The following is a 25,765-nucleotide window of genomic DNA, read 5'->3' on the forward strand; positions in this document are numbered from 1 at the left end:
TGAAAGATGCCAAAAAGATATCTCAATTCCAACTGTAAGTGGGGTGGTGAAATTCCACAAACCCCTTAACAGAGAACTGGAAATCTACCCATATGTTTCACAAAGCAAGAGTTGAAGAACGGGGATACCACATGGTAGAGAAGCGGAGCCACATTGTTTATCACTTGAACAGGTAATTTCTGTATATACAACTTTTCATTTGGCGTCTGTTGAAGATTGAAAGTGATGTACAGCAGTAACCCACCACCCCCCCCCCCCCCCAAAAAAAATATATATAACTGTCCCGCATCTTATCCAAACACTTTTATGACAGCGTTGTGGTCAAAAGTTGTTTTGGTTGTGACGTACTCCCTCATGCCTACACAGAACACTTAACACGCATGCACATGTCCATGTCATACTTAACGTTTCATCTGTTTACACAGAAACAATAAATGGTGTCAGGATGCAAGTTTCCCCGAAAAGTCAAGTAAATTGGTCAATGGCAGTGAATGAGTTAAAAGTAATAATACATTCATTTCTTTCACCAGTGAGTAATGTACTGCAGTGCCAAGAAGAAAAGAAATCTCTAGCTAGTAGCGATGAAAAAGCAAGACCCCCCAATTTTTCCACACATTTGAAGAAAAAATATTTTGGAACGTTAAACAAATGGCTTGTTTTGTACCCATCAGGTCACCTTGTCAACAACAGTTACGACGTGTGTGGAAAACTTGTGAGGAACAAACGTGTTAATAGTCAAGCTGTTTACTGTCAAAAACAATGCTGGCTGTCATACTACTGTTGGGACAATTTGTTTATTGAAAGCTGTGTAGTTGAAAAAAAGTTGTCTGCTTATCTTAGTGTCGACACTTGTTTTTAAACAAACCATATGTAGATTTTTCCTTGCTGTAACAGTCATTTTTTTGCATCCTACTGTTAACTTCAATGTATCAAAATGTTGAATCATTTCAAGATTTGACAGACCAAATGATAGGAAACACTAAATTTATAAATGCAACACAGAGGTAACAGGCACCCCCCCCCCCCCCCAAACTACACATTTGGCATATTTTCTTTATAAAAACAAAAACAACTGCAATTTCCAGGTTGTGGGGAATGAAAACTTGGCAGATAAATATTATGAAACAATGGAGTTTTAATATCACACCGTGTAACAGAATTAGCTTCAAAATTTTTGGAAGCGCAAACAATCTTTTTCGAAACAAAAGCTGTGCTACAGGGGCAGACAATACTTCTAACATTAGAAATGTATTAATACTAATCATGCCCGATGTATGAGCAGTTATCAGTGAAAGTGGGTGGGTCAGTGGAATTGATATGGAAAATTATAAAATTCAGCCACGTGAAGTCAACCAAAAAATGTTCTTTACAGTATGTTCTATGCGCATTCACTAGTCTACGTGGCATTCCTGATTAAAATTGCATTTGTGGAATACGAGTTAAGCAGCGAAGACCACCTGTTTTTAGGGCATCTCGGGGGGGAGGCCATTTTGTCACTTGTTGCCGACTGAAAATGACATCACAGATGCTCAGGGCTCAGGTAACGACCAATCACAGCTCACCTGTTTTCTGGAGCCGAGCCATGATTGGTCGTTACCTGAGCCGTGAGCAACTGAGATGTCATTTTCAGTTGACCGCCAGCGACAAAATGGCCACCCCCTGCGAGGATGGGTGGATTTTACTAAACTCATATTACACAAACACAATATCAATCATCATGCCATGTTTCAACTAGTGGGGCCGCATAGAAAATTATATTAGGAACATTTTTAGGTTGGTTGCTCCTTTAAAAATAACAAACGTCATTGTGAGCAATGACATAAAAAAACAAAAGATGTTTTGTTTCTTTTTACACTTTGGTCATTCTTGTAGCATGTTCTGCTTAAAATTTAAGTTAATATTCCATTTGTTTAAACAAATGAATTTGACAAATTCAAACAAAGTTGCGGATGAATCACATACTGATGAGACAAAGGTTACAAATGAAATAGACTAGAAAAAGTGCCCAAATGTTTTAAGAGCCAATCAGAAGTCCAGTACTGTAAATTCCAACAATGTAACACTGTAGAGCAACACAAAGGCGTGAGACGCAAACTCCAAACATGGGAATGATGTTCAAACACAGGACGACGGACTTGAATGCACATTCAAAAGTCACTTTGCTTCCGTGTTGCCTTAAAGCAAGTCAGAAGACTTACTCAACCAGTTGCCGTGGCATCACCAACTCCAGCTTCCAAATGCTCTGTTCAGCTTGAATTCTGACAGGAAAGGAACACGAGACGTTCAAGTATTCGAAGGCGGGAGCACCGGAGGTATGGACTACATTTAGCCAAGTGGAGAAATAAAAGATTCCGCGACAAATCTTACCTCTTTTTTCTCATTCGTTGCTGCTGCTGGTGACTGGGAAGCTGGTATACTATATAAGAGGAGTGATGTTAGACACTGCAGACCACCACCACTGACTTTTACAGATGTGGCCTGAGGCTGCATTTACACTGCGCTCCCAAGTACATAATCCAAAGTATCAATTGTCAATGTGTTCCAGCACCCCCCTCCCCCCCCATTGGAATGAATGTATTTTTTTGTCACCCATCTATGGTTGCGTCTACGTACTTGGGAGGATCTAAATATACCACGAACTCAATAGTTCAAGGATTTTTACGTACCTGCTACCGTGTCTTGAGGCTTTCTCGAAAAATTTTGCTTTTGAAGCAACGCTGCAAGGAAAAAAAAAAAAAAAGGAAAGGAACATACAGCAATGAGATTTTCTTGTTAGGAACAATGAGAATGATTTTCTTGTTAGGAACAATCAAAATTATTGGCTCTACGTCAATAAAGGCCACCAAATAGCACATTACCTTATGTCACAATGTTTTGAAATCTAAGGAGGCTTCTACAGATTGTTGCCAAACTCCAACCATTATTAATGTTTTTACATACTGTATACTCCTAAACTTTAGCATATGGCTTGTCCCGTTATTTCTCCATAACAGAATTAAAACCATAATTGTTTTGTTTTAGCTATCAGCTGAAACGGCACACAAACAGATTGATTGTGGTTTATTATTTATCCTGTATATGCTTCATAATTAGAGGTGATTTATAGGTCACAAGGAAAGGGTGACATTTGGATCAAATGCAAAACTAGTCAAAATCTATTTGCCGTAGGATTTGAAAGCACTGATCCGTTAAATATTGGGTTGACAACCTAATTCGATTCCGTGATTGTATCTTTACAAGACTGAAATGTTACGCACATTTAAAGGACAATGCGGTCAATTAGCGGTAACGTGGTCTAGACGGTCAAACGTAATGGCGCAGGGTATCCATCTTGGCTCCTTCACTCATCACAGTCCATCTGCGCTGCTCTTTTAGAGCGATGACGACGATGCAATCTGCACCCATGTTAACGACGTACATGCGAGGCTTTGCTGTGCGGTGCAAACTTCTTCACGTCACCAAGAGCTCGCCATTTCATGTACGTGAAATTTAAGACGTTATGCACTTTTCAATATGCTGTGAATGTCTACTCTCCTCTCGTGTCCTGTCAATACCGCAAATGACCAATGAAACCTTGGATGACCTCATGTGGAGACGCAGTATAGAAAACGGGTGGATGTTTTGAACAGTCATTCCGTTTTGAATAACAGCAATTTTTCTCCCACTAAATCAATTGTCACTATCATTATTGTTGGCGATTCCCTCCCTTAATTATTGCTATTGGACAATCGTGTGCATTCTTCTCCAATGGCCGTAAACTATCAACTCCATTGGTCAAAGCAGATGGCCGCCACACACACACAGTTTACTTAAAGGAGCTCTCTAACTCTGTTCCTCATGAAAAGTGCCTCGAGTCGGCTTATTTTGCGAGGCTACATAAAACTAGAAATGTGCAGTCCTAGACGGACAGAATGTATCCCATCGGACATCATTTTCAGCATGCACCTTATTTCAGACTGCACTGGAATTATGACTTACTTTATGTCTTTCTGTATCTATTTCTGTATTAAAAATAAAGTCCAAAAAAAAAAAAAAGGAAAAAGACTTGCATAAGTGCATATGTTTCGTATTTTTCGTATCTTATAAATATGAGTAATTCGGCATGGCTGCTATGCCTTAAGTTGTTTTTTTATTTATTGTGGAGACTAATGCAACAGTGAATGTCCACCGTGTTTAAATGACCTGTCTGTCTGTCTGTATTATAAACTTCACAATCAGTTTCCGATAATGAGGCGTGCTCAAATTTGAATAGAATGTAAGAAATTGGATTTTAAGTGTCCAAGCTGATACCTTCAATAACACAATCCTAATATAATATAATTCAACACACACACAAAAAATCTTATAATACAAGAATCTAGGCCTGAATATCACAGATCCCCCCACCCCAAAAAAAAAAAAAAAATCAGATTTCAGATTTTTTGACAATTACCCCCTCCCACTCACTTATATAAGAAGCAAATGACATTGGCATTTTCAAAAAGAACTTTTTGCTTTCCCTCTTGGGATTTGCTTTATTTCTTCGATACCAAACACGCTTTGAAACAGTCTTCCCCCCAGCGTTAACTTGCATGAATTTCCTCTTGGAAAAATGTCCCTTTTGTCAAAACACAATCCTAAATAAATTCACATCATAAAATGAGTCGTCAAACTGAATGGCTTGGCTGCTCTTTATGTCTCCTGCTAGCTCTGTCACGCACTTGAGTTGTACATGAGAGGCAAGGCAACCTCTGCAAAATATTTGCGGCTTGAAAACACATACCTCGGGTCAAACGTTTACAACATGGCGATAAATAATCAATATAAATGGGCACCATGTTTTGGCAAACTTCAGCGCGCTTTACTCTGATTGTCTTCCACTGGGCTCCTTTCTTGTCACACGGAAAACAATATGAAAATGATTCTTCTCATGTTGTTGTGTTCTTGGCAGGGTTTAAATGTGTTCATGACTTAAAAAAAAAAAAAATAACATAAAAAAATAGGGGGGCAGAAAAGTCCCTAAGTGCAGCCTTGGTAACTGCGTGCAGCCATGTCATTAGTGTAAGCAGTGCATGTCAGGAAGGGATGCATTTTCGCACTGAAACCATAAAAAAAAACACATCCTGACAAATAAATTCTATCTGCTATCTGGCCCAGCCCTAGGAGAAAGCAATAAGGTGAGTGGCATCTTACTAGGATGCGGCAGATCCATCGTTGCCGGCTGCACTCTGTAGCTTTAGAGCGGGTTGCCTGGAGGGGGGCTCGGGAGGCCTAACCGGGGGTCTGCAAATGGGAGGCATTCTGCCCGTTCTGCTCAGGCCATCACAATCTCCTGGAAAGCAGTATAGACAATCGTTATCATTTGAATATTTGCGTGATGTAGAGCTTTTGCAGAGTGTTTGCAGAAGATTCCGCGCTGGCGAGCATACCTTTAGGAAGAGGTTTTCTGCCCGGGGAAGAAGTTACCCGACTCACGGGGACTCCGGGCTCTCCATTTGGCGGTGAGGAAGACTCTGGCCTTTCTATTTTGCTGGTATCAAAGTCCGCCTTACTGGTAGCTGCTCTGTAGAGCGGGGCTTGCTTGCGAGGAGGTTCTCGAGGAACAAGTGGAGCAAAGTTGGAAGATTTGGTCCTCTGCAGGGGAACAGGGCTCGCCGAGACGTCGCCTTCCACCGCAGAGTCGCTGCACTGGCCATCTGTTACACAGCGGTGACATGACAGTAACAATGGTCATAAACTCTTTACGGGATGTCGAGCTTCAAATGACTACTAGGGGGTTGCAAAATGACATGACGTTGAAAAAATTCCATGGGAATTGATGGGAATAAACGGGAATAAACCAGGAATGTACAAAATTGAAGGTTGGCTCTAAACTTAGATATGATTGGGGAAATATATTTTAGGGTAATCTTGACTAGAACAAGCGGACAGTCTTGCGATGCTTGCGGATGAGTGTTGATGTTGAATGGGACTTTTTGGAAGGAGAGGGGATTTTTCATTAACAGTTTGAATGGGACTTTGTTGGTATCCTTGGATTGGGATAGGCGTATTTTTGTGAATTTTTGGAAGGGTAGGGTCATGGAAATGAGTTAACACAACATTCATGTTTTCGTTCCTAACGAAAGGGTGATTCAGTAAAACATTTAAAATGGTAATCATACAGCACTTTCAAATACATCGGTTGATATGACGTGCTTTCGAAGTGTATTACTTTGCATGGATGTGTGCTTACTTATGACAAAACAAAATTGTTATATTTAATCTTAATACCTATACGAAATTGGCTACCATTTTGCAACCCTATCTTCTGTTGATTCTGCAACTAAAGACGAGCCACAGAGGAGTTAGCTGTGTACGAAATAAGCACGCATCAATTCTACAGTGGTGGCGCTTTAGCAGAGCTGAGCCGTATGAACTTTCAAAACGCACCGGGAGGACAATTTGCAGGTGCGCCAAGTATCTCTGCCAGAGTGAGAGTTGTTGCAGTCCCACCCACTTAACAAGAGGTTTAAATGGATGGAAAATTACATGATTTTTGAATGAATCACTGAGGAAAATGTGAAATATCCACAGTTTACAATAAAGGATAAAATACGACGGCGAGTTGAGGAAGTAATAACTGTCTTTAATAGACAGACTAAATACACATTTTCTGCCCCTCAAGTGTGCGTCAACAAAATGAGACCCACAAGTGTGTTTGGTGCAGCTCTTCTAGAAATGTGTCCAAACATTACAAAGAAATGACATGACAGGATAATGATAATGATGAGGATGAAGTTGATACTGCTGACGATGACAGCGGGGCGATAATTACTCTCAGTTTGCCGCGGCTGGAGGAAATGCTCGTGACTCAGAGGTGGATAAAGACGAGGCGGCCGCTTGGAGATGGTGATGGGCTGCCGCTTTCTCGGGGTGATGCGCGGAGGAGGGACGGGAGGGGTGTCGCTGTCCTCCGGCATATGACTGAAAACCTGTGATCACGGCAAAACGTCCAGTGAGTAACTTATCGCCGCTTCACATTGCAGAGCCTGTGAATCAGCACAACCGATGACACCAGAAAACTGGAACCACTGCGGACTATCAGAGAGGCAAAATTAATTGCGAGTTTGGGGGAGCAGTTAGACACAAATCTTTTTTTTTTTTTTTAATAAGAACTGACTGACAGTCAAGCAAATGAACAAAGTCAGCAATAAATAAAAAATAATTCACATTGTACTGCAACTGTGCTTTAACATTAAATGCTACTGCAGATGTGTTTGTTTGCATGTTCTGAACGCATCAATTTGTGTGTTTTTTTTTTTTACCAATTTGTCCACGCAAGTGTGACTTGACGCACTACATACATAGAACACGAACCCGACCTGCAACACCACTATCGCAAAAAATAACAATTGGCCACTCACTTGTGACGTGAACTTTGCGAGCCAACGCACCCCATACAATGTTGCATTGTATCACTTTTTTTTTTTGAATCCACAAAAAGATAATGTCCGTCAAGGGGCATACAAATTGCTACAGAAATAGGACATTGGTGATAACCCTGAAGAAAGTGATATTTTGAGAGGCGAGTACATTTTTCCCACAGGCTTCGCTATTTTAGACACTGCTACATATTAAATTAGAACTATGGTTAAGTATTGTTGTAAAACACAAATCATGTGTACCATAGATAGATACAGAATTTTGATGGCTTGACGGCGCGCAGCTGTCCCGCTCGTTTATGACAACGGAAATGCATGCGTGCTGCGTCTCTCGCTCTCTCCCCTCCTCCTTCAGATGGTTGTCATTGATTGGCTTTAGCTGTCGATCAACACCAAACCAAAAGGTAAGTGGTTGGTTGGCCTTAGCTGTAAAAACAGCGCGAGCGAGAAATGTCCGCGATTGCTATCGTTTTAATTTTCCATAATAGTAACTTGGGTGGTCATAATCTCAATATTGATAGGACAACAATATATCGCCCAGACCCAATACAAATACATTTTTAAAATAAACAGTAGAGTACATAGTATTCCTACAATTAAAAATGCCCTTCCCCCAAGCAACATCCTGTCTTACTGTAAAGGAATGTGTACCTTTTTGTATTCCTCGATCAGAATCTCCACAACAATATTTTGGAATTTGATGTCCAACATGGCGGCCACCGTCTCCTCCTTTGCTCTCATCAGTGTGGGTCCGTAGATGACGGCCATGTTTGAGGGCGTCATGAGGTTGTCCTTGCTGTGACTGCACACACTGGTGACATCGATCACACTTTTTGAGTCTAAAATTAACTGACAATTCCGACGTTAGTATGCAGGAGGACAAAATGTGCCGGCACTTACACAACCAAGTGTTTGAGAAGCATCTCCAGCATCTCCCGATTTCTCTCAGGTAATTTGTAGGTAAGCGAGTGAATCTCGCTCAGTCGGAAGTCCAGACTGTCTGATTCTGATAGACCAAAGCATATGGACGAAGAAGTCAGCATTTTTAGAAGCGGTATTTTGAATCAAAAGCATACTAGACAGACTCGCGGAAGCAAACTGAACAAGTTCTGAAAAGTTGAATGGTGCATCCAATAGAGCTGCTACTGAAACGAATTGTGTAAAACTGTGGGGTGTCTATAAAACGCAAAAGAAATAACATTACAACCAATAAAACAAGGTTGAGTTCATGTGAGGAAGAGTCTTTTGAAGGAAACTAAAACCATCCTTTGTCGTAAGGAGCTCCCAGTGGGACATCTGGCTAGAATGAAAGACTTCTGCTATTAAAATCTGTTTTACGATGTTGACTAACGTTACTCAGATTTCCTTTTTCCCCCTCTAAACTAATCAGCTGTCCTGCAGCTGAACTTCCAGCCAGTGCATTCCTATCAAAGTGTGGATAACACACTGGATACAAAGGGATTATCTTACATTTTCATTGACAAAATGCATACTGTACGCTGCATACTATACTGTATTTTCCCATCAGTAGCCGCCACGGCAAGTCACTCACATTTGACACCGGCTGCCCTTCACTCCCACCTATTTGGGCTTGGGACCAGTGCTGGAGAACACAAGTGGCTAGATGTTGAGGCAATAGCCGGGAATCAAACCCACAGCATCTTCTTAGAAACAGCAGCATGTACATCTGCCTGCACGTAAAAATGCTCCGATACTGCGGCGTCAATGCCACTTTACTCGCCATTCCCTGTGCATGCGGTGTGCAATTTGTCAGACAGCAAAGAGTTCTTCAAACAAGTGCACGACTACTTGTTTCTTGCAGTTTATTAACACTCCCAGTTAAAGTTTGCTGTAAAATTAACACAAAATGTGCACAACATTAACAGCACAAATATCTTCCCAGCAGGTGGAGTAGGAGCCAGGTCACTCGAGTGGTGATATTTCAAGGAAACATTTTTTTGTGTTATATTTGAGTGAAACATATGCCATGGTTACGAAAGTTTGTGTTTTTAAACAATATTGGTTAAAATAAATTAGGGATGGACCGATTATCGGCACCGATATTTGGCTTTTTGACGAATATCGGCATCGGCCTTTTTTAAAACTCTCCTGGCTGATAATAAATCAATTTAAAGCTGTGGAAATCAAAACAAAGATATGTGAAAGTTGAACATTTCTGTCATTTTGATATTTTCATTTACTGCAAAAACTACATCGAGCTATTGTTTAAGTTTTCATTTATCCTTTTTTTAAGACATGCTGACAACCCTGGATGCTCCCTAAACTTTTTGTTAGAATTTATAACAGATTTATACTGTCAAAGATTTCTTGTAATAATGATTTAAAAAAAAAAAAAAAAAACTCATTATGCAAACCTGAAACATTCTTCAATAAACATGCTTAAAGTCGTTACAACAAAGTACCAAAAAAATGTTTCTTTAGATTTATATATCAATATTTTCCTTTTTGTTGAAAATGAATATCGGCTCCAAATATCAGTTATCGGCCTCCTTGACTACTAACAATCGGTATTGGTATCGGCCCTGAAAAAAGCATATCGGTCTATCTCTAAAATAAATAATATATTGTGATGTCACAATTTGGCTCATTTACATAATAGCTAATCACACCCTAGGTGTTTGACCAGCTCGGATGGGCAAAGATCCAGAGACACTTTCAACTTCACTGCCAGGGAGTCTGGGTTATGGAAAACACGATGAGATACAAAAACACAGAAACACCCAAATCCCCACAGGTGCGATACCCCTGCCATCAAATGAAAGCCAAAAGGTAAGCAGAGCTGCATTGAGTCTTGTTGGATGCACAGCTTCCACAACTGGAACATGCAGTCATTGTCTTTAAAGACATGTTTTTCTACTCCTCCTCCACACTCTGGACTCTGCATCCACGAGTGGAAGCTTGCTTTGTGAACTGGGACAGAGAAAAGAGCCTTGTGTAAAGTGCTGCCACAAGGTGGAAGCAGCGCATTGTCCAAACTGTCTTGATAAGATGACGTTTCATGGTGAGAACAAGGGGGTCAAGCCTAATTAATGACCGATAAATTCCGGCGTGAGACCAAGCCTTCTGTTCATATTGTGTAAGAGTAGTTCAGATCATAAACCCAATTCCCTGGGTTTGAAGGAAGGGCCTTAAGTTTATGTGCCTTACTTGCAGCTAGCACGAGGTCTCGGTGCAGATCGTAGGTCATCAGGGGTTCAGACAGACTTCTGCGAATGAATAAAAGCACTCATAAAAAGACGAGAGCACGATGCGTTGACATTAACTGCATGGCAAAGAGCAGCACTCAGTGGTTTACTACCACAGTCGAAAAGAGTCAGAGAAGCACATGCATCTGGATCCAAAAGTGCACATAAAGGCAAAATGTCTTTTTTTTTTTTTTTTTCTATGTATAATTATACCTTTTCATACATTTATGCCCGCACGTACCTTAAATAGAACTTCATCGCACTGGTGATAGTTTTAATATCCCAGTCGCCACAATGCAGGTCCACATGCCCTGAGTTTGCAGGAGCTGCAAAGGAGCACAAAGCGGCAGATGAGGTGTTACAGAAATTAATGATGTGCTACACTAGATGTGAGGTATAACACTATCTTGTGTCAAGGACAGATATTTTGTCAAAGTAAGAAAAGTGTAAGTGTGACCAACTGTGATTATCGCATGCAGGTTTTGTCTGTTTTGAAGGGTGATAAGTGCCCCCATAAGTTCATCCTCCTTCACCCCAAATTTGGTCCTAATCATTCATTCTCGTTAATTACACAAACAATGTAACGTGTCAAATGTACTTTCCAAGGTTTCACGGGATAACCGAACGGACGCGCACCTCAAAAGCAAAATGCCCTATAGTCACCATTGCCTATGGTGTGGTGGCATAATCATAAAAAAAAAATACATTTTCATTTCATATACTGTATTATTTGACGAAAATCAAATAATTTTTTATTTATTGATTTGAATCCCTCAAGGGGAAATTTCCGCTTACGGTCTACTGTGTATATTCTGTGTCACGAGAACCAGATTACACACATGCAGGCATGCAATGAGAAAGCCAAGCCACGCATTGATACAGTTTATCCAGGAAAAAATAAACCTGCAACATTAGGTACGCCTCCAATGAGCTCCAATACAAGAGTTGTATCAAGTTGGAAGAATGGAATGAAAGCGGTACTCGGGGTCCTTGGTTTACGAGCTCTGTCCTTACTGCGGCAACCTAACCCAAACTTGTACGCACGTATTGTGCTCTAGCTTCCTTCCACATCTCCAAAACATTGCTGCTAAGGTTAACTGAAGGCTAACTCATTTTTGTCGACGTCCCCATTGTATTTATTTGTTTTCCCTCAGAATGCCGTTATGGCTGTGAAACCATATGTATGTTTTTCCCATCACATTACACAGACACTACAAACTGATGGATAACAGGTTTTGAAATCAGAAGTCAAGGAAAATGGCTAACTCTTGTTTAATTTATTTTAAAAAGGAGTCCGTAGTAATAGTTAACTACCACTTTTTTGTTCACTGACACTTTTTAAGCAGGCCGCTGCCTTTTTACACATTTTGTTTGAATGTATTTGTGTTATGAATCCATTCATGAACCTGAATAATTGAAGCACAATATTGACTATTTCTTGTCTTTTGAAGGGTTGTTTTTTTTTTCTTCCCCCTGAGAGAATACCAACCATTTAGGCACTAAACAGTTCATTGTTTGCCAGATGCTTGGCAAAGAAAACAGTACATAAAATGGCACCACCACACATGCAACGCATCTGCTTCTCTGTTACTTCACAGAGTGCAATTTGTCTGGGCAGTGCCCTGCAGTGCCCTGCAGGGCCTGCGCGCCGCGAGTCGGCGGCTATCACTCCGCTCGTGACGGAAGCTGCGGAATCGTTTGTGTAGTGCAGTCGGACGTGCGAGGTGCATTGAACACAAGTGCGAACGGGCGGCAGATCAGGTTCACGTGCTAATTTTCTTACCAAAGAAGGCATTTAGAAGTTTCTGCACTTGGATGTTGCTGCCAACTGTTCGGTACACGCCCTCTTGTGTGACTCCTGCAAAAAAAAAAAAAAGGGTGGGGGGGGGGGGGGGGGCGTTTTCAGAGCGTGAGTTTGGTCGGACAAAAAGAGACATGGAAATGTACCACATGCTTCTCCACAAAGTGCTTAGATAGACAGACAGATGGTCTTCCTCATTTAGGAATGTGGCATTTAACTACTTAGTCTGGTCTCAAACAATGGGACATGCTAAATTCCTATAAAATGATTAATCGGAAAACATATGTTTGTGAAGTATTGATCTGCCTTCAAATGCAGATAAATTATTTACTTAAGTGGACACAATAACAGCAGCTTAGTGGTTATCACATCTGCCTCGCAGTTCTGAGTGATGATCAGGGCTTTGAGTCTCAGCTCAGCTCGGAAAGAAATGAACTGATTGATGCGAGTCAATGAATCGGGCTTTGGCAAAGCAGTTCCAAGACACTGGCTGCACATGTATGCCCCCTGGCTGTCATCAGCAGTAGGAGCGCCGAGGTGATCACTTATTCATTGCCTCGCATGCATTCATCTTTGCTGACTGCAATCATCGTCATCATTAATGATACCTTTTTCTTCCACATAGTTGATGCACTTCCGCACAAATTTGAATCCAATTTCATTGAGTTCCACTGTTTGGAGAAGAAAGGACAAAATCAAATGAGCAGGTTAGTCAACTATAGAACATTCTTTTACCACGGTCCACTCAGCGTAATAATAATAGTCCACTTACTTTCCGCTTGCTTGTGAATTGGAGAGTGATAAATCTGAAATGGGGAAAATGACAGATTACATAAAAGATTAGGACTAACTATGAAACTATTTTTGTTAGAGTTGTCATGGGCGGCCTAAAGAATGAAGTTTGATCACACTGTGTTGTGACGTGAAAAAACAACTGCATTATCAGTCAGACGTCATTCTCCACTTTGTTTGAAAATGACTGATTCTCACTGGTGAATATCAATAAGGTTTCATTATTGTGATGTGCTGTGCTACTTGAATTAGAACAGATATGTATCTTTCATTTTAAACCGATTCACATGGAAATTAGGAATCACTCACTACAACAGCAACCTATACAGCAATACAGTACATTGTTTATCCAATTTTTTAGACCGCCGCCAGCTATTTGTCTCAGAGAGCATTCCACTTCATGAAGTGTTTTAATGCAGACTCTTAATGCGCTCATCTTTTTACACTTTTGAAAAAGAATGTAGGAATTTCCCACTGAATTTTCTAGGCAAATCTGAGCAGGCTCATTGGACTTCTCTGAGATGCCAGAAATTAATCAAGTGTCACACTGAACCACAAAAACAAATTTTCTGTTCAGGAATGCGAGTAAATAATTATAATTCGACATCTTGATCGAGAAAATGTGTACATTTATGTGCATTTCCATTTTTTAAAAATTAGATTAAATTGAAATGTAATTGTCTACATGCCAATTAACTTTACACCAAGGTCATTCTACGAGCAATTATGCAACCAGCCCTCCGACTTTTTTACCTTATTTACACGTGACCCTGTATTGCTGTAACTTTCCTGACCTTGTGGCTGGTTATTTGCATTATTAGGAGGGGTGCTATGGTCACACTGAAACATGAACATATTTAGAGGAAATAAGGTTGTAATTTGAAATGCTATTTATAGATTTGGTAACATAGAAGGTTAAACAAATCCACTTTTATTCTTTCTTTTTTGTTTTTTTTAATTCTCGTAAACACTAATTTCTTCATTTAAAAACTGCACAAAACATGCCTGCTGTAATTGGATTCTTTAGCAGACTTATTGTAAGAGCACCGCACAGACATCAGTCAGAGCTTAATATCCCCTAAGCGGGTGGAAAAAGCCTTTCACCGTAAAACTCAGCATTGACTGAATATTTGGGGAAGTTGCACAAGTAAAGGGCACCCAAAAAACTTCCCTTTTTCTTCTCTCGCCTATCTCGTGACAATAACTGTTTACTTGTCTACAACTCGGCGGGTCCCACCACACAACACGCCATTGCAGATTCTTATTTTTGGCAAAACAAAATACAAGAATCAAAGACTCGATTTGTTTCCACTTAGGAGATGTAAAAAGTCCCATTGTGTGACATGGTCTCTGATTTGGGACATTTAACAGGGACCAGGTGTCATTCTGAAACATAGTTAAATTTGAAAGTGTCCCACACGCTTCATTGTTTCGTAGTGTTAATTTTGCCAAAGATCACCTTGCTGAACTCATTTGATCTGTCCTCTATTGGCTTAAGAAGCCATGATTACCGGTCTTCAGAACTAATAAGTAAACTAACAGCAAGCAATTCTTATTTCTGTACCACTATCTTTTTTAGACCATAGTTCAATGAAGCGACACATATAAATTGGTGTAATTTCATTCACAATTGACGTGATGGCAACTTTAATAAACTGGTAGCATTTATAAAGGGTTTCAAATGTGACCTTTTTTTAAACTCAATTTGCTCGCTTATCAAATTAATTTTACCCATTGAAATGACTTTAATCAATTCCAAACCCCCCGACCCCCCAAAAAAACACAAAACCTTTTTTTTTTTTAATGTATTGTTAATATAGAAAAATAGCACTGGATTATATAAACTCATAACAAAACAATGATAAGGAATGTAAAGCGATAAACTGGTTTGATCATTTCAAAAATGTAATTGAATTGCTGTACGGACTGCAGAATTTGTGAGTTGGATGTGTGCCTCTAAGGGGTGTTTGGCCTGCCGAGTGGCATCAATAGCTGAGTCTGATCATTTGCATGGGAGTGTCTGGGTGTGAGTAGTGGACTATAGTAGCTCCTCATTTTGTATTTCTGTTTGATTGATTGTGTAGTTCAATTAAAAAAATGAAAAATTAAAATGGAGATATCACCATTTATAAGAGCTTCCACACAGACTGGAATAAGACATTGTCAGTGGGAGACTCGTTTGTCTGCCCGCTTTTATTTACTCAGGAGTCCAGTTCCACCATTTATTTATTGGAGGAATAACCCAAGATGAGAGAAAAGTCAACTCACAGGCTCTTTTCCGTCCATGGCCTCCATCCACAACTTCCTGTCTCCCTCCGAAAGAGCCTGGAACGTGACTGGTGTGTTTCTATGGAAACAGTCCCAAATGCCATTAAAGAGGCAAAGGTTGCAATTAAATGATTCAGTTTGAAAAAGCATTGCATGACTATGATTAAGTTTACCATTTAAGCTGTCGCTAAGCCTTTGAAAGGTGGACCTGGACCATGTCAAAGTTTCAAATATGACGTTCATGCAATTTTGATTCAACCATGCAACCAAAAAAGTACAACGTGATGATGCAAATCATAACCCTTTTTGTCAGTCTCCATTTTCTCTGCTACAGAAGCAACAAAACAACACTTGAAATGAAGCCAGTGAATAAATTAACTCAAGCAACTGTTTCTTTTGGCCATATTCACTAGTTTTCATGAATCAGCCAACTGTTGAATACATGTTCAACAGCAACTTATATGGATACATCTTTGTTATACAAGATAACAGCAATAGATTACAGTTCAATAAAATGTCATGCCGTTATTTTCCTGGCCAGGTACTGAATGAAAAGACAGCAGAAGCTGTTTTTAAAAGTGAACCACCAGGGTGAGTTTCTCAGCCAAGACAGTACTGCCACCTTCAGTCTATCAGACAAGTTGAGCTCTCATTTTGTTGTTAACAAGGCTCTAATTAGTTGCTCAACATTACAGGACACTTTCAAAGCCCTTCATGCGTCTTTCAGCAGTCAGTTAAACATTGAAAAACACCCCGACGACAAACAAGCGTCTCATCCGACTCCAAGTCGTTACATTTTGTCGTCAACGGCCTGCTGAGATAAATATGAGCTTGTCGCGTTCTTCTTCCTTTGCGAGCGCCGTTTTTCTGCCATCTGTTTCTGATGCTTCAGGAATGTTTGGGCTACGGTCCATTTCACCCTCACTCCCTGTCCTTGGAAAACCACCTGTTCGCCTCACCCGTGGCCTGCTTAGCCCGCGAGGCTCGTACGGGCGCCTCTACTCACACACCCTCACACTTGCTTCACTAACCTCTCGTTAACTTCCACGTCAAAACAAAAGCGCTTGTCTATGGAATCTGTCTTCCGGCGCACACAAGATTTCAGGGTCAGCTGCGTGGGGCCCTGAAGGGAATCATAATTGCAATATGGTCACACATCGACATTTTTTTTTTTTTTTTAATTAAAATGCGCAGTAAGGATGCTTTATTGTGACACCTGCTTAGTGGTGGGTTTCTGTTCACAAGGAACCATGACCAGCAGTCTTCCCTCTGCGTGATACTTGCAGTAGTATTTGACCCACGTCACACCCAGGGCCCCTGTTGGGATGGAAACAAAACAGAACACACCTCACCCAAACTTTTAAGAGAGGGGATTTAAACAAGCTTGTACAAGTATCTCACGTTGTCTAAACACCTGCTCCACTTACACTTCTCCTGACAATACAGATGTCCCGCCATTGGCAGCCAACTGGGCCTTTTGCAGATCTGCGACGAGTGTTTCATTCGCTTCATTAGGTCCTCCATCTCCTCACGAGTGCTCTCGTAGTGGTTCCTCGTCTGGCGGCACAACCACACGGAGCTTGATGGGATTCTGATTACGGTTGCGGTGACATTTAAAGTCTTCATTTTGGATTTCGTGTCTTTATCAGATGTGTTTTCAAGTAATCCATAGGCCACCGGTATCACCCTTCAGATTCAGTGAACGTGTGGAAAAGTGTCACGGGTAAGATGGAGCTTATGCCAGCTGACTTTAGGCAAGAAGGCGGGTACACCCTGAATTGGTCGCCAGCCAGTCGGAGTAAATTATACACGTGAAATGTTACATACTGTTTCGTTGGCCTACACTGATTCTTCCCCACTATTACTGTACAGGCACTATCAGCAATAATTTTCTGTCTATGTATCTCTAATCTAATGTCACATATTTAGACCTATGCTTTCATTGTCATTTAGTTGGTGTTTTTTTTCTCTCCCCCCCATCCATGGCATGTGTATTTGTGAAGACGCGTGTATTTGTCAGTGATCTGCATATTTCAGTAACATCAGGTTACAATTGACAGTCATTCCGGTCTGTTTGTAAACGGTGCAGTCACAATCAACAGATATCGGTTGCATTTCTGCTTTGAGCCACATTTGGGAGAGGCCTAATAAAAGTGGAAGAATATCAGACTCATTGAGCCACTAGAAAGCAAGCAGACATAGTGTCACTTCAACCGCGTGGTGAAAAATCCAGCCCAAGAGAAGATGACATTTGTTGCCAAGAAAGTCCACTTACATTCTGCAGGCTAAGCTGCAGCTCTTGCTTGTAGGGCATGAAGTCCTGCGTCATCTCCACCGTTAGGTTGTTGAGGGTCAAAACGCTGTGGAGAAACGCAAGTACCTGCACAACAAAATCAGAATATACAATTTGTCACGAAAAGAATTTTTGTAATCTGTAGTAAAAGGGGCAAAAGTCAACCCCAACATTTTCTCTACAATAATATGTTCTATGCATCTGTAACCAATCACGGCTCAGCTTCAGAAAGCAGGTGAGCCGTGATTGGTAGTTACCTGGGCCCTGAGCAACTGTGATGTCATTTTCAGTCGACGGCAAGTGACAAAATGGGCATTAACACCAGCCAGAGGGCGAAAATATAAGAAGAAACAGAAGCCGTCTCTTCAGCTACAATTCTCTCCCTAAATTTCCATTTTGGGTCTTCTCAAAAGTGTTTGGTGGCTTTGAAGCCAAATTCATCAAATCATTCCTTGCTTGATGCACTGATCAACAGCCATGCTGGAACAGAACAGTGCTTTCCTCAAACTGTTTGCACAAAATAAGAAGCAGATGGAAAAAATGTCACGGGAAAGAGATTAATCAAAATTTAGAGGAAGTAACTCCTCTTCATTTGGTACATGATACTTTATTTCCAAAGTAGGTGCGTATGTGACGACTTACAGGCTCCACCACGTCAAACTTCTTCCTATCTTGGACTTGATGAATCTGGTACACATACTCCACAGAGGACTCGTAGAAGTTGACTCGCTCTTTACACAAGATCTCATCAGCCTGTGCGGTGGGAAAAGACCAGTGAAGCCACACAAAGGGCCGGACTGAGTCGCTCTCACTCCCACAAATGTCACTAACCTCTTGAAGTTGGCTCTCCTTCTTCTTAGCAGAAAGACTCAGGTGCTTGTCCAGCTGCGAGTAGTATTTTTCACCCTCCTTTTCAAATTTTTTTCTCTTTTCCTACAGAACACAACATTATCACATATCAGATGATAAATGACGGTTCTGTAAACTGCTTTTAAGTATTAGTAGCAACAGTCCTCAGTGTCTTAAGTTGGTCATTTGCATGAAAAAGTTGGACGTTCGAGCTCTTACACAATATTTTCTGACCAGGGTATAAGAGCCTCCAAATTTTAACACTGGCAATTTGTTTGCTAATATAATAATAAGTAATGCAATTTTTAATGGTTTGAGCTGCTTTGTGTCAATCTGATGTTCCCTTATTTAGCACGTGCAAGAGTTTGTGGTATCATATTGCCTCAGTGTGGATTCCTCTTATGTAGAAAATGTGTTCACAACAGTTTGTCTCCAGATACAAATGTACTGTAGCTCATAAATTCCAATACTATACTGGACAGCATTCCTTTTATCCAAAACGAATGGTTTTCTAAGCCTGTGCTGGCAAAACTATTTGGAGGGACTATTTCTGTCACCAAATGTGATTCATCATAATATCCTGCTGAGTGGATCTAATGTGCGTGAATGCCTTTAAATTGTGACGCATGCCTCATTACACCCGATAAAAGCGTACAGAAGGAATCAGTGGAGGGGGGGGAAATCATCAATACTACGGTAATGAAAGGTTATGTGAACTCAAATCAAATTGCTAATATGTCCCATTTGGTTGATACTTTGAGTGAGTCATATATAAGGGACGTTAAAGGCGCCAAATAAAATCTGGTAGAATTTGAAAATAATTCTTATTAGGTGGATTGATATCCACTTTAAAGAGTTCATTGAAACAACACTTTACTCTTTTCACGATAAAGGGGAAATATATGAGAGTACTTTTCTTCATGTTTCCACACACATCATAATAAATAATGGGGAAGTAGCTCATGGCATCCTGTTTGGCACAAGGAAGGATTGTATGCATGCTGCGTAAGCATTTGACTTCAAACCCGATATGGCACTGCAGAAGACAACACAGCACTCACTTTTGTTAAACCTATTTGTTCCTTTCTGAACTTCTCCAGAGGCTTGATGAGCAGATCTGACGCATTCTGGACCTGGACGGTGAAAAACACGGCACATGTATTACTTTTCAACTCTAAAATAAAACACGGTGTTGTTCAGTCAAGTGTACCCAATACGATTTCCAAACAATTGCATTGTGGATGTTTGTTGGGTTTTCAGCAGGGTTTAGCACATGACATCAGATTTAAAATGATTGTAGTTTAGTCGCCAGACAAGCCAGTCGAACAGGATCGGCTTCAAGTTGTAACCCATCATAGAAATACCATAGCAAAGCAAGTGCACAGGAAAACATTCTTTGCCAATGAGTGTGTCACTCCCCGAGAAAAATTCAACAAAGTGTAACGAAAACAATTAAAATGCATGTTCATATGTTTGTCCTAATATCTAACGAAGATCCAATAGGATGCGGCGCGGCGCGTGGAGGAAGTTAGATAACCCACCAACATCATCCTGTCATGCTCCGCTTCCTGCAAGAGTCCCGCAAACTCCTGGAAGGACTGAGCTGGGGATGAAAAGTCACAGAACACTTAGGAAATACACTCGGAAAGACTTATTAAAAACACAACCAAAAGTACGTAACATTCTAATATAGTGGTTTATTTGATCCATGAGAGTCCAAATATTAGACACTGTTTTCTGAATCTGAGACGTGATTGGGCGTTGTGAGCAGTTGTGATGTCATTTTCAGTCGACAGAAGACAAAATGGCCGCCCCCAGAGATGGCTAAAAACGAGTCCATTTTGCTGCTCAACTTATTATATTCTACAAATGCAAAATGAATCAGAATGTCGTGTTTCAACCAGTGGGCCTACTGGGAACATATTCTTGAATAAAAATATTTGGGTTGACTTCCGCTTTAAATATCCGTGGCTGGTATCGACACCCTCCACGAGTACCCGAGACCTAAAAATATCAGCCGGCGAAGCGATACTCGCCCATCCCTACTTAATACAATGAATAATAAGTTCAACGGGGCAGTCTTATAGGCACCTAACGGTGATATTACTTACGTACCAATGTTAATCTCATCATCGGTCAGAGAGTCGCCAATGAAGTCGAACTGGAACACACTGAGAGTCTGGGAGAGCTTCTGCACAGCCAGAGAATAACCTATGAAAACATACACAAAGCCTTTGAAGAACATCTATACATTCAATTTTATTTATAGCGCGTGTCTTTATTAGGATCAAGGGTGAGCAGGAGTCTATCCCAGATGACTTGGACTGGACCTGGACCTTGGACTGGTCACCAGCCAATCACAGGGCATTTGTTGCCAAACAGCGATTCACACTTACACTTACACCAACTGACAGCTAATTGTAGCTTAAAAAAAAATGTTTTCTTTTTTCCCCCCCATCACCAAAAATGTTGTTGTTTTTTTCCCCATCACCAAGCATGAATGACAACAATACAAAACATTTTGCAATTCAATTTTGAGGCCAGCATCATTTACAAAACTTGTTGGAGGAGTTGAGCGACAGATGGTGTTTGACTACATTGCAATCAAATCTTTTGTGCAAGACAAAGCTTTGGATCTCTGTCAGAGGTGTGGAATCTCAGCCAGAGCATTTCACCCAGCTTGCCACGTATAAAACAATAAAACCTCAGAGTACAATACTAGCCCAAAAGTCCACAAATTCCTATTATACATGATAATAAAACATTTGTTTGATCGTTGTATGACATTTTTGAGACATTTTGTTTGGATCCTACTGGGAAAAGGAGGTTCCTATTGAGCTCTAGGTTGCTTTTTTTTTTTTTTTTTTTGCTCCGGTAGGAAAGTCAGCAGGAGCTACTATGTGGTCAGCATTATCCCCACTACGTCTGGCTTTCATTATCTAAACAAACCCGGGTCTGGTAAATCAATACTGCAAGACATTTTGGCCTTGGGATCCTGTGGCATATTTGAAATCATCCCTTGAATCTCCTGTGCTCTTAACCATTTGTGTTCCCTGTGTGCGTTCTATGCTTGATTCCTTTTCTTATTATCATTATTCTTTTGTGAAGAGTATGCATAGTGTGCATAGATGCACGTGCAGCTCAGGACAGTTGTCAGTACTAAAATGAACATTAAGATTGGTTCATTCAACAAAAAGACATTCAGTTTATGCCCAGGCGTGTGCCAACACCAACAACAATGCCGCTATTTGTTTGTCAGGGCTACGAAATGGGATCTTGGCAAGTAAAACAAAACCAATGTGTGTGTCCTCAGGGGGGGTGCCAAGTTGACCCAAATGTAGCCATGAAGTGTAAGCTTGCGGATGTGTGGATGAGGTCCACACAGTAAACTGGGCTTGATCCAATCTTGCAGAGTGGGAAAGCAACATGTGTGCATACTAGATATCAAAGATTGGGGGACTTGGATTTAAGTCCCTAATGCTAAGCCTTGGGATGTGTTTGGCTAAAACGCATGCAAGGCACTGCTAGACTTTGACGTGGTATTCGTGAGACTCGACTTGACAATTTGTGCCTGCTTAAATTTGAAAACAAACAAACAAAAAAACAAGGTCGACAACTATGAGATTTAACTTGATCTGTCACTTTAAAACCGGTAAGCTTAACAGTTTAGCGCGCTGGTAGCTGTTCAACACATTCAATCAACTTTATGTTGGTTATGTGTTTAATTGACAGTAAACTAACAGACAATTTGGAGTCTGGTTTGGGGGCATTAAAATGATTTGATTGTGGATGTGTAAGTAACACAACAAGGATACTGAGTGCAAAGCGGCCTATGTGCATATACTGTATGTATATGTTGTGTGCTAATGGCGGGCCATGCATTTTGTACCTGAGCCTTCAGTGAGACTGGGGACTGCTTACCTGACTTAATACCACCACATCATCAACATTATTCCAAAAAACTGTTCAAAAATAATTATCTTAATAATAAAGATGTTATTTCATGCATTATAATCATATATTTTTTGATGTATTAATCCATTTATTTATTTAAATCGGCCAATTAATCAGTAATCTGTATTTTTTTTCTGCCAAAAATTGATAGTGGCCTGAAAAAATCCCTATCATTCGGACCCTATAACATACATAATGAACATCAGAGATGCTGATTAATAAATTAATTAAATTAATGTCGGCATATTACGTAGAAGCGTTCTGCTCGTCAACTTGGCTGCAACAAGTTTTCCTTTGACCAAACATTCAGAGAATCTAATAATGGTGATGTCATCGAAGGGCAGCGCTCTGGCCCTGTGAGGCTGAATTTCAAATTTAATTGGTTAGACAAACAGTTCCATTGCTAATATAGTTATATTAGACAGCACTGCTGATTGTGAAGGCCGTGGGCAGATTCCTTGACAAGACAGCACAGAGAGACTGAAATCTGACTGGACAAAAATAAAAAAAAAACAACGATAATCTAACATCCACATTTATTGCTGAAAGCAGTGCATTCCAGAGAAACACTACGAAATGAAGTCAATAGATGCTTCGGAATAAATGAATACAGCTTCATGGAGCAAATATTAGACTTTAATTTGTTGAAGGCTTTGCATGCCCTGACCAGTGACCACCACTGTGCAAGATTGTGTGACTCAACTTGACTTCGGGTTTGAAATTTAGTTGGGACTCGACTTGATTTGCTTGTTTTGCTACAGTTACTTGGGACTTGCTTGAAACCTGAACGTTAATACTTGAGACTACTTAAATGTGCTAGTCATAAATGTACTCCCACTTCTGCCAGTGGATGTTTTGTTGTCATTGGGGAGCACTATAGCACCTCCCAAATGTGCCTCTAGCACCATAGCAACGCATCTTGCAACTGCATGAAAAGTGCAAAATTCAAAATAGTGGACAGGATGCTTACCTTTGATTGCGTTAATCACGTTGTTGCCATCTTTTATCAACTCTTTAAGGAATTTGCTAGTTCTCTCCAGCTCCAGTTCATAGCACTTGAGCGTCTCCCTGAAGTCAGGACTGTCCGAGTAGCAGTCGCTAAACTCTAGAGGAGGATGCCCCATCTTGTTTGTAGTGTATCGGACCCAAAAAAAAACAACAACAAAAAAAAAACACACACACACACACACAAGATGATGGGGACAGTGAATTTGGTTTCCTCGCAGGTCTTGGCTCGCCTACTACTGCACGCTGCTCATTGCCGCGCAGCTTGAGCAACCATGTTGCCCGTGGGAGCCTGCAATGGCCGCTAGTCACTTACGAAGCCGAGGGAGAAAAACAGACGGACGGTGTGAATTCCCTCCTTGCTTTCCCGTCACTTGTCAGCCTCTTTCCGGCGGTTAATTAAGCGAATCTTCGCACGCTTAGCCACTTTTCCTGTGTTGTGATGTCGCTATTTGAAGAGCGACTGGTTTCATTTTGGACACGTCCCATTCCAAAATGCGTGCATTTTTAGGGGTCATGTCCGGCATTCTACTATAATAATTTAAAGTCAAGCTCTTTTACATTCCCTGTAATATGTTTAGGAGAACTCAAATGGAACCTGGAATCTTCAAGGTGATTTGTATTTTAACGCCAACTAATAGTACAAGCCTAAGTCAATGCGAAATGGAACGCTACCAAACAGGCCCATGACCAACAAAAAAATCCCTTTTTTAATACACTCAGGAGGTTCTTAAAGGGCCCGCTGCAAAACGAATGGCAAGCGCATAGCTTTTTTTTAAATGACAGAATATTCAATTTTGCATTTCAATTATATTTCCTTTGTCAATACAACAACAAATGACAACAAAAATAATGTACATATATCCAAATATACAAACAATCAGACATTCCAGTTCAATTACGTCATAAGCAAAGATTACACATCATAACATAAACATTTAAGTAAATATATAGACAAATTGTTTACAGGCTTTAAATAAACAACTTGGAGTAAATGTCAAAAATGTCTTTTTACCTTTCTTGTTATCTACAAATTTGAGATTCTAAAAATAACAATCAGTATCAATAATAAAAAGCAAAAACTTAAAACATGGAGTACGTATGCCTAAACTTTTAAAAAATGGCTTTGTGAATATGAAATTTGAAATTTCCCAAATAAAATAAGAAGACCATGCAAGCTAATATCTAGCCACTGAATACTTTAACACTTTTGTTCGGATTTGTGACGATAGATTTTTATAGGTATCTTTTCTTGACTTGATATTCCAGCTCTCCAAGCCTTCGTTGGATTTCGTTGTTGTTGTGTTGTGTTGTGTTGTGTTGTGTTATGTTATGTGTTGTGTCTTGAGCCAGCCCCAAAACCACACGCTCCTAGCATTCAAAAATTCTCCCTTTAATCTGAAAAAACACATACAAGGTGTATTTTTCTGTTGCATCATTAGAAAATCTAGCATTTTTTTTTAGCGTGTTGCTTTATCTTTTTAAGTTCATCCGACGTTATTTATTCTTCTTTTCATCTAGTTTAGGCTTTGTCATTTTACTAAATGACAGGAGTTCTGAGCCATTGCAATTACCTAAAATGGCCTCTAGATGTCCTCCTTCAGACTGAACTGAATTGAGGACATTCATTCTTGATTGATTCTTGAAGGATGCGAAAAGCACAAAATAGTCCAATGCCCAGCGAAAGGGGGAAATTTCATTTTTTTTAAATTACTGTAAAACTTTACAAAGAAAAGTTTCTGTCAAGAAATTGCACCAAGAGAGCATGTAGAAAGGGAGAATAAAATCATTGTGTGGCCAACATCATCCCGTGACTTCAACCCCATTGAGAGCATCTTGAAAAACAAGGATCTATTAGTTTGGACAACAGTAGGTTATACCTCCAAACATCAGTGCAGAGAAGCAATTCTTCTATATTCGAATGAGACACAGAAAGCAACTATTCATGGACTTCAAATGTTAATTAATGGAGTGGACCAGTTATTCTCAAAATGTGGTATGCATTCGACCATTGGAGTATTGGAAATTACAACTCAACTCTAGTTAATTTTTGAAGTTGAAATTATTTATCAAAGGGTAAATTGAATCTTGATTTCAGTACAGTATTTTCATTTTCCTATATTTATTGTGCTAATGTAACTAATAAAAATGTCAGCCCATTAACTGCAAGAAACTCAAGAATCTGAAGAGCAAACAC

At 40.2% G+C, this 25,765-nt stretch overlaps 1 protein-coding gene across 1 annotated transcript; it reads right to left on the bottom strand.

Annotated features, from left to right (window-relative positions):
- Window positions 1–775: 775 nt before the first annotated feature.
- Window positions 776–24,264, bottom strand: ophn1 (oligophrenin 1). Its single transcript, XM_086013122.1, has 25 exons — window positions 23,885–24,264; window positions 23,534–23,687; window positions 20,725–20,820; window positions 20,151–20,212; window positions 19,671–19,742; window positions 18,592–18,693; window positions 18,403–18,513; window positions 17,743–17,847; window positions 16,895–17,024; window positions 16,684–16,784; window positions 16,499–16,590; window positions 15,468–15,546; window positions 13,180–13,213; window positions 13,016–13,078; window positions 12,390–12,464; window positions 10,848–10,932; window positions 10,569–10,627; window positions 8,301–8,406; window positions 8,052–8,211; window positions 6,794–6,950; window positions 5,409–5,675; window positions 5,173–5,311; window positions 2,667–2,717; window positions 2,368–2,416; window positions 776–2,258 (listed from the first exon to the last, which is right to left on the bottom strand). Exons 2-25 carry the CDS (start codon window positions 23,685–23,687, stop codon window positions 2,247–2,249), a joined length of 2,361 nt encoding a protein of 786 aa, XP_085869248.1. The 5' UTR covers window positions 23,885–24,264; the 3' UTR covers window positions 776–2,246.
- Between the last annotated feature and the right edge of the window lie 1,501 nt (window positions 24,265–25,765).

Source organism: Filicampus tigris, chromosome 17, assembly GCF_054856515.1.
Source record: "Filicampus tigris isolate MCC_2025a chromosome 17, RoL_Ftig_1.0, whole genome shotgun sequence".
NCBI classification, from domain to species: Eukaryota; Metazoa; Chordata; class Actinopteri; order Syngnathiformes; family Syngnathidae; genus Filicampus; species Filicampus tigris.